Source organism: Bufo bufo, chromosome 1, assembly GCF_905171765.1.
Source record: "Bufo bufo chromosome 1, aBufBuf1.1, whole genome shotgun sequence".
Taxonomy (NCBI): domain Eukaryota; kingdom Metazoa; phylum Chordata; class Amphibia; order Anura; family Bufonidae; genus Bufo; species Bufo bufo.
This window is the reverse complement of record NC_053389.1, coordinates 810,841,511-810,851,876: the sequence shown is the minus strand read 5'-3', so window position 1 is coordinate 810,851,876 and position 10,366 is coordinate 810,841,511. Positions and strand designations below refer to the sequence as shown.

Here is a 10,366-nt window from a genome sequence, read left to right as displayed (position 1 = left end):
TTACACCCAATTATCTAAAACAATTTGTTTCGCCAGTTCAGCTCCTGGAAAATCCATGATAACCACACCAACTGATCTCCTTCTGCTGCCCAATGGTGTCTTAAGGTTAAGATAGTCAAGAACTCTTGGGTTGATCTTACGAGCCAGAGACTCTGGGGTGTAAAGAAGCCAGTGGACTCCTGAGCAGTATGTCAAGTAAGCTCTTTCAGGATCCCCATTTTGAGCAACTGTTAGATGCCTCTCAACTTCAGCCCATTTCACGGAGTCATCACTAACTTGATAAGCATCTGAAATGCTCATTGGTCCAGGGTATGGAGGACCAAAATCTGGACCTTCACCTTTCGATGAAAAATCTTGTAGGATTACCACTTTCCCTCTGGCTTCGCCTAAAGTTGGAAAGCTATTTGACTGAAGGAACCAGTGCGCTCCAACCTGGTTCAAAACCTCGGAAACACTCTGGTAAAAGCTCCTGGTGTTTTGATATGGTTCATACTCTTCCTTCACTCTCATCAAAATTGTCTCACTTGGGTGCTCTGTTAGAAAGTTAACAGTATCCAAGAGAACCTGTAAGAAATCGGTACGCTGGTAGGACACACCATGAAAAATAGGCAACCCGTCTTGGTAATGACGAGGTCGGATGTCCAAAAATCTAATTCCAGAATCATATTGGTTTTTTAGACTCCAGCTTTGACATTCAGCAAGGGGACCTCCAAAAAAAGCCATTGTGTCATGGGTTCCTGGTATGGCTAAGGCTGATAGTGGCAGGTGGTCAGGAAGATGAGACATCCAGTTTGGCCAGGTGACTGATGGTGCTTCTGTACGATCAAAGGCTGGAGTCTGGTCTCCTAACACCCCAATAACCTGATGACAAATAGAGTAATCCAATCAATGGTATATACTCAGTAACTAATTACATTTCTTTATTTAAACAATTTTCTGCAATATACATCTATTTAAAATTTTGCTTGCATATTTTTTTATTATATCCATACAGTAGCCTCTCCCTAAAGAAAATAAATGGTAGGCCTTTGAGATTAGCGAACCTTTTGAGATTCAGTTTGGTTCGGACCTGAATCATTTCGGCCTGAACCAAAGTGGCTCAAATTGCCTGAAAATTTGTATATAACACCCTCTAGTCTCCTAGGACTCGTAATTTTTAGAAAGACATGTTATCTCTATTTGTTAATTTTTTTTTTATGAATTTCCCCCCAGCTCTTGAATACAATGCCAGTAATAGTATAGCATATCTGAATAAGATTCTCTGGGGGACGTGATAATTTCATTTTGTTTAGGGAGGCGTGCAAACTATATTTTAGGCTACATCCACACTCATCTGGGCATGAGAAACAGTAAGTCGGTGTGGTTTTTTTCATTGCTTAAGGGGGATGCGCAGTCATGGGCTTTTTCTTTTCACAGTCTCTCCGGTCGGTGGATGAATTTTTCGAAGCTTTGGGTCTTATCTATGACGATCCACGTCGGACATCCCTGGCCGAAATCAAGCTGCGTTGAATTCGTCAGGGAAATCGTTCTGCTGAGATTTATTGCTCTGAGTTTAGGAGGTGGGCTACGGATACTGAGTGGAACAATCTGACTCTCCATAGTCAGTTTTGTCAGGGTTTATCAGGGAGGCTGAAGGACACTTTGGCCTTTCATGAAACTCCTGTGTCTCTGGAGGCTGCTATGTCTTTTGCCATACGCATTGATAGACGCCTGAGAGAGGGATCCAGGGGCCCCCACTCTCAGGACGTACTATCACATGATGTATCGTCCTCCTCTGACACTTTGGGTGAAGATACTCCTGAGTTTAGGTCTGGGGATGAACCCATGCAGTTAGCGGGAGCTACTCCTGGATCCGCTTTTACGCATACTGGTAATAGGAAGGGAGTGTGTTTTTTCTGTGGACAGAAGGGACATTTTATCGAAGTATATCCATACATTCAGTGTCCAAAAAAAAGAGAAGGGATGTTTAATTCCCATCTGACTCTTGGAGGGGTGGAAGGAGAGTCAGAAAATTAGCATTTGTCTTTTACTGGTAGTACCAAATTTCTCCTGACTGCTGAGGTGGCGCTAAAGTAAAAAACTGTAGGGATTGAGGTGTTTATCGACAGCGGGGAAGGGGTGAACCTAATTGATGCTCAGTTTGTCCGTATCCGTGTCTCTAAGTGCATTAGAGAAAAACATTTCCGTTTTTGCTATTGATTCTGCACCTCTAGCTTAGAAGTGGTTATCTCAGATGGTGCATGACATCCAATTAAGAATAGGTGACTTTCATCAGGAATTTATCTCGTGTTTTTGTGTTGGAGGGTCTCCCTGCTCCGGTGGTTCTGGGTTTGCCATGGTTGAGAAGCACAATCCAACCATCGATTGGCAAGCTAGACAGATTCTGGATTGGGGTGATTATTGCGTTGTTGACAATTGTCTTAATACATCTTTTTCTGTTTTAACTACTAAGACATTGCCTTTGGTGGGGGAGGATAGGTAGATGGTAAGAGGTTTATGAGGTGGTATTTCCTTGTGAATCATAAAGATGGGTTGAGGGGAGGGAGGGAGTTATCGCAGGAGCCACTGAGGGTAAAGATGGTAGAAAAGGGTGTTCTACTCGGGACTGGTTTGTATGACTGATTATTATAATATAGGGTTATGGCACATAGGGTATTGATGTGGAATGTGAGAGGGTTGGCGGATAAGATAAAAAGGAGAGCAGTTTTTGATCTAGTAACTAAACATCTTCCTGCGATTGTAGGTTTAGTTGAAACTCATTTGATATGAGAGAAAATGGATTATATGAAAAAGAAATGGGCTCAGTATGAATCCAAAAGAACTTGTTGTTGCCTCTATACTGCATCCGCTAATCCTGTGTACCAGAGCGAGTCCCCACAATATGCATAAGAAGATAGAATATGAACCAATGGGACAGATGATAGGGAGGGAAGATTTTTTTTTTTTATATTGTCGCTGGAACGGGATGATCTATGTGTTAGCTTTTGTATGTATTCCTCCACCATTTGAAATGCACGTTATGTCACAGTTAGCCAAATTCGTATGCAACAAGAGTAAGTGTCCGATACTAGTGGTGGGAGATTTTAATAGTGTAATGGAGATGGAGAAGGATAGAGTATCTACCATATCTGGTCAGAAAGAAACAACAGGAGGTAACACTTTACTTTTTAGAACATGTCAGGAAATGGCATTAATTGATATTTGGCGCTACCTATATGGAGATAGGAAAGTGTTTTCATGCTATAGTTGTTCATACAATGCTATGTCAAGAATTGACCTTGCATTGTCTAGTTGTCACAGGTATAAAGATAGAGCGGAGGTGCACCCCCTGAGCTGCCACCCGGTACCCTGTCCCTGCCTACTTGCACCACCCGTCCTAGGTGACGGGGCGCAACTGGGCGACAGTCCCTGACCTGAGTAAGTGCAAGCAGAGAGATAGAGACAGCAGGGAAGCGGTCAGCCAATGAGAGGTAGCACTCGAGCGGACAGAGAGGTGGAACAAGCAAGGTACCACAAAAAACGGAAGGGCGAGGCGGGTCAACTAGCCGGGGTCAGTCCAGGAGGTCACATCAGTACGAGGGAGGAGACAGAGACAGATCCGAGAGCGGGCCGAGGTCAAAATCCAGGAGGTCACGTCAGTACAAGAGAAGAGGCAAAGACAAAATCCAAAAGCAAGCCGAGGTCAAAATCCGAGAGGTAGCGTCAAGGTTCAGGGAGCAGGCAGAAGAGGTGTCAGGAAGCAGATCAAGGGTCAAATCCAAAGGTAAGCTTAATAACAATAATAATACACAGCCTAAGGGACCAAAATCACAGGCAACCTGTCGCCAGCAGGTTGCCTGTATTTATAGTGGGGAGTGAGGGTCATGTGACGTGGCCATCATCACATGACCGACAGACAGACAAGTCGAGCACCGAGTGATCAGCTCGGCGCCCAAGGCAGACCTAGGAGCAGGAAGCCTCCCAGCTAGCAAAGCCACCCTCGGAACGAGGCCAAACACAGATCCTCGCTCCCGGAGCTAAGCAGCAGGTCTGCGGCTGATGGTAGACCGAGTGCGCCTTCGGTGCCCCGTTACACTAGTCCTGATTTTATAGAGAAGGTGGTTAGTATGAAATATGAAGCACATATTGTCTCTGACCATTCCCCTATATTGCTGGTGGTGAAAGAAAAGGAGGTTGATAGGGAGGTCAGGAGGTTCAGATTGGATCCTCATTGGATTTTGTTAGTTAAAGAACAAGACCTCCATAGGTAAAGATATTAAAGAGTTCTGGAATATAAATGCCGGATCAACTCATATTAATTTTGTTTGTGATGCACTCTTCCCAATAACTGGACGACACTCAGTATCAAGAGCAGAACCCTGTTTAATGCCACATACCCTGCTTTTATGCAACTCTCCCATGCAAGGAAGACACCCACAGAAAATTATATGCTTTTCAATCACAATTCAAACTGGTTACAGCCCACACATCCCCTCCCCTCAGCCTGAGAAGTAATCTAATCAACAGTACAGTTGAAACATCCATTGTAGCCATTGTTTCTACCGAACAACCAGACGAATGCTCAGCAGGTCACTGATTACTTTTTGTCTTACAAGTAACAAACCATAGGGAATTGAACATAATATTGCAACAATAAACGTTATGGACAGCCAAAATTAAGGACGGTGGATAGTAGCCAAACGCAATCCGCTACACAGATGATGTATTGATTTTTTTTTTGGAAAGCAGGATGGAAAATCCTTCCTTATGTCAAGAGGATCGTAAATGATTTTGGAGCCATTTCGGGATTTTAAACAAATTGGGCTAAATCAGAATTATTGTCACTGAACTGACAAGTTGGTGGCAATGACGTTTGAATACTTAAACCTGCAGAACAGTTTGAGTATTTGAGGATTAAAATCACTGCTAATTTAAAGGATTATAATAATTTAAATCCTTCCCGATGATTAATAAGGTAAAAGATAAGAGTATGGCAGAAGCTTCCGCTGGCCCTAGTGGAAAGAATTGCTCTAGTGAAAATGGTATTACTCCCGCAAGTTTTATACATATTGACCGCATGCTCAATTTGGATAGAAGATCACTTTTTCAGTTTGTTGGAAAGCATTATAAACAATTTGATATGGGGAAGAAAGCGAGTCCAGATTAAACAAAATTATCTATGGTTAGCAGAGGAGGAGGGGAGTCTCACCCTTCCTTTATATGCAGGGTTATTACATAGTTGCACAAATTCAATGGTATACCGGTTATTGTGGGGATGGGTTTATTCAGCATTTAATAAGCAAATATAAAGGGGCCAAGAAAGACATCTTCAGTATTCTGGAAAAGGTATATTTGGGAGTACTGGGGATAAATAGACCGAGTTTATCCACAATTAAAACACGCATATGATTGCACAAAGGATAAGAGATATTTTATGATTAGGGATCATGAGTTTACGGATTTTTGTTGCAATTGCAAAGAAATAAGGATTACAATGGCACAAATAAATAAAAGAATTAGGAAGGGATTAGGTAAAATAATTAAATTTAAGAGTGAGAATAAATGGGAACAGGAGATTGGGTGTAGGAGTGCACTGCAATGGGAAGACGCTTATAAAAATATAAAAAGGGCTTTTATATAAAGTAATCATAGATTACCGTAATGCAATTTAATATAATTCATCGTTTATATTATACTCCTTCATTGTTTACTAAGATACCGTATATAAAGATAGGAATGATAGATGCCTAAAATGCCAACATGAACAAGCAGGTTTTATTCATCTTATATGTAGTTGCCCGATCATTCAAGAATATTGGGGTAAGATATTTGAGGAGATGGGTAGATGGATGGAGGTAAAACCTGTGTTAGGTATAGAACTTGCAATATTAGGATGACTCCCCATGGATAAAGGGAATAAGTGTCACGGCGGACAGGATATAAGATACACAGATAACAAAACAAACAAGTTTTCTAGGCGAGAAGCTGGGGATAAGGTCACCTCCTAGCAAATCCCTAACTGCTCTCCCTATTCTGCTTTGCCCACATTCAGACCCTAAAGGTGGGAATAATGTGTCCTCGTGCCTGGGCTGAGAATACCCTAGAATCCCTGAGATGGTGAAAGGGGAAAAGGGGCAGCCTGCTCCCTCAGAACCAGGAGGGGACAGACGACACACAAACAGCCTAGACAGCAAACCAAAGACATCAGAAACCAACTTATCTTATCTGAGCAAGAAAAGCCAATCCTTCACTCCTTGCTTCTACAGCCTGACAGAAGCTATAACCCGCAGGGAACACTGGGAGGGGAGTAATTTAAACCAACGACCCCACCCAGTGTACCTGAAGGGAGGTGGATCTAGCACGACTCCAAAACAAAACAAATGACTAGACATGTGCTGCTAATCTGGCAGATCTCCGTACATAGTCTGAGCAGGACATGACAATAAGAAGGAAAATATAATGTGGTCGAAAGGGCTATTAATTGCAAGTGTAATAATAGTTAGAAAATGGGGATCAGAAAATTACCCTGAGTTTGAGGAATGGAAACAATTAATAAACAGGATAAAGAATTATGAACGTGTATTATTTTGGGAGAAAAAACATTCAATGGGAACAGATATGGTCAGGGTGGATTGGAATTCTCTTGTATGGTGTACTCCTATACCCGAGTGGATGATCTCAGTCGGCTCCTGCGATAATAATAGGGTGGGGGGAGAGGGGGTAGTTGGGGGGATTGGATAATAATTTTTTGTGAATATCTGGAATATGTGTGTTGGAGTGTACCTTGTCAGAAGTCAAAGGAATATCAATGATATCGGTATCTAGATGATAGTTTATGGGGAAAAGTAGAAGAGTTCAAAGCCTATGACTTTAGGAACAGTTATTATCATTGATCTGATTCGTATGAATTTTGGTATGTTTTACTGTGTACTTTTTCTCGTATAATGAAATTGTAATCATGTTGCCAATGGGATTGGACTGAATGTGGTGAAACCCTTAACTGACAAGACTAAGAAAGGGACGTATGTCTCAGTGTGGTCTGATTCGGCGTTGCGAGCCTTTTCTGCGGTCATGGAGTGCTTCTCTTCTGCCCCTATATTGGTGCAGCCGGATGAATCACAACCTTTCATTGTGGAAGTTGACGCGTCCAAGGTAGGGGTAGGAGAAGTTTTATCGCAGGGTCCGTCACCTGGTAAATGGCGTCCATGTGCCTTCCGCAGAGAGAAATTACGATGTGGGTAACAGTTGCTGGCCATTAAGTTGGCTTTCGAGGAATGGCGTCATTGGTTGGGAGGGGCGATTCATCTGATCACGGTGTTCACAGATTACGATAAAGACCGGGGTGATGTGGTTTCAGCAGGAGTCAAATTTGTAGCGAGGAAAGCTCCCACCATAGGACAGAAAGTCAGTCCCAGTTTGTTTATTGACCGTCCTGTAAATGTGCATACATGGCTTTCATATAAAGGCAGCTTTAAATGCGGTGGCAATAGATGCATCTGCTGTAGATATAGGACGGTCAGTGAAAACAGTCAATCCTACAGCGAATGAGTCTAGCTACTCAATACAGCAATACATGAACTGCAATACGGAACATGCGGTTTATGTTATTACTTGCCGGGACTGTAAATTGCAGTATGTTGGTGGCATGACGAAACCAATTAAAGCTAGAATCAGAAAGCAAGTGTCAGATATCCCTCATTATAACACACGCAATGTTTCAGCGGCCAGCTTCCATTTTGCCACTGTTCACAAAGGCTGCGTTTTCAGCACAAGGAGTTGAGAAAGTTCCTTTCCCTGTCAGAGGAGGGAATTACAGACAGAAGCTTCTCAGCAGAGAAGCATTCTGGATGTTCAGATGGGGAAGTTGTGCACCCAAGGGTCTGAATAAAAAGCATGACTTAATTCTGCAATATACAGTAGATGATTGTCTTAAATGTTTTGTAGTACATTTTTCTTTGTGCTTCCCCTTATTTTGTTTCTGTGTTTTGACCACTCCCAACTTTATTGCATGTGTTGTGAGCAATTTAATTAATTGGCTTGGTCTTTATCCTTGCTAATAAGAAGGGGGCTCAGTCTTTTATTTGTATGTCATGATGAAGGACCTATATGTTGGGGTCCGAAACGCGTAGACATTTTATACTGTATTGGATGTCTGGATTTTACGTCGAATGAATAAAATAATCTTTTTATGGGAAGCTGGACTCTACAGCTCTTTTGTAATTTCTACATGACCGTGTCCAGGCCATTTGTCCGTGCCTCCCAAAGAGATACACAGGTGAGCGCTGCAATACTTACGTCTATCAGCATAGATATATATTTATTTTATTTTTTAAAAGCTGTATTTCTGTTCAAAGGGGGGGGGGGGGGAGAGAAATGTTCTTGCAGTTAGCTGCTTTTAACGTTCTGCAGCTATGCTGGGAAGCACACCCAGTCTTAGCTCCTCACTCCCTGGCTGACAGCTTTCCCTGCCTGTCCCTATTCTACACAGTTCTTTCTAGTCTTTCCTTTCATTGTCTCTCACACTAGAATAGAAGCTTGATTGTGGCTGCACACTGTCCCTAAGATCGTTTTTTCAAGACTCAACCACCCTCTTTTAGAGCCTAACACAGAATGATATTCTGCAAGGGCACCTCCCTGCCTGTCTGTCAGCTTGCGAGCCAATCAGGGTAAGCTCTCTCCTCCCACTTCCTCTCTGGGTCATGTGAGCAACCTCCTTCTTCTTCCTTCGTGCTTTTTCCTGCCCGCTTGTCCAGTAAAATAGCGCTTTGTTTTGAGGAGCAGAATATATACAGTATATACAGCGTTACTACCTGCAGCAGTATCTCATCATGTATCTCAGTGTCTGTGCACAAACTGATCTGTGCGTGTTTCATTTTACACTAAACTTTATTAAAAACATGACCATCACCTAGAGACAGGCTGCCATTTTATACCATCACCTAGAGACAGGCTGCCATTTTATACCATTACCTAGAGACAGGCTGCCATTTTATACGGTACCCCCAGAGGAAGGTTTCAAATCGAAACGCGCGTCGGGGTGTGCAGTCTTCCTGTGGACTTGTTACTTCCATAACGGTATGTGACCTTGCTTTGTTTGGACCGCATGTTTCACTATCTTTGTTGCGGCCCTTTGCCTTTTTTGTACCATACATGGTCTTGCTATTCACCTCTTATCTCCTATATTGCACTTGCACTTTACCGCTTGTTACTTATAGCGGTATAGATACAATTGAACTTTTGGAAAGAGCCACACTTGAGGATTTATACCTTATGTCCCCTAGTCACAACTGAATATACGCACTTGCACTTTCATACTGAATGCATTTATTTGCACTGTGGACTTTTCTCAAGTGTAGCTCTTGTATAGGAGTCCTCTTTACATACAGGCATCTATATACACTGCGTGCAGAATTATTAGGCAAATGAGTATTTTGACCACATCATCCTCTTTATGCATGTTGTCTTACTCCAAGCTGTATAGGTTCGAAAGCCTACTACCAATTAAGCATATTAGGTGATGTGCATCTCTGTAATGAGAAGGGGTGTGGTCTAATGACATCAACACCCTATATTAGGTGTGCATAATTATTAGGCAACTTCATTTCCTTTGGCAAAATGGGTCAAAAGAAGGACTTGACAGGCTCAGAAAAGTCAAAAATAGTGAGATATCTTGCAGAGGGATGCAGCACTCTTAAAATTGCAAAGCTTCTGAAGCGTGATCATCGAACAATCAAGCGTTTCATTCAAAATAGTCAACAGGGTCGCAAGAAGCGTGTGGAAAAACCAAGGCGCAAAATAACTGCCCATAAACTGAGAAAAGTCAAGCGTGCTGCTGCCAAGATGCCACTTGCGACCAGTTTGGCCATATTTCAGAGCTGCAACATCACTGGAGTGCCCAAAAGCACAAGGTGTGCAATACTCAGAGACATGGCCAAGGTAAGAAAGGCTGAAAGACGACCACCACTGAACAAGACACACAAGCTGAAACGTCAAGACTGGGCCAAGAAATATCTCAAGACTGATTTTTCTAAGGTTTTATGGACTGATGAAATGAGAGTGAGTCTTGATGGGCCAGATGGATGGGCCCGTGGCTGGATTGGTAAAGGGCAGAGAGCTCCAGTCCGACTCAGACGCCAGCAAGGTGGAGGTGGAGTACTGGTTTGGGCTGGTATCATCAAAGATGAGCTTGTGGGGCCTTTTCGGGTTGAGGATGGAGTCAAGCTCAACTCCCAGTCCTACTGCCAGTTTCTGGAAGACACCTTCTTCAAGCAGTGGTACAGGAAGAAGTCTGCATCCTTCAAGAAAAACATGATTTTCATGCAGGACAATGCTCCATCACACGCGTCCAAGTACTCCACAGCGTGGCTGGCAAGAAAGGGTATAAAAG

At 42.8% G+C, this 10,366-nt stretch overlaps 1 protein-coding gene across 1 annotated transcript in view; it reads right to left on the bottom strand.

Annotated features, from left to right (window-relative positions):
* LOC120988928 overlaps nt 1–10,366 on the bottom strand; it is a 32,712-nt gene continuing 22,346 nt past the window's right edge. The window contains exon 6 of the mRNA XM_040416722.1: nt 1–861. Coding sequence (XP_040272656.1) covers nt 1–861 — 861 coding nt within the window. The remainder of the gene's footprint in view (nt 862–10,366) is intronic.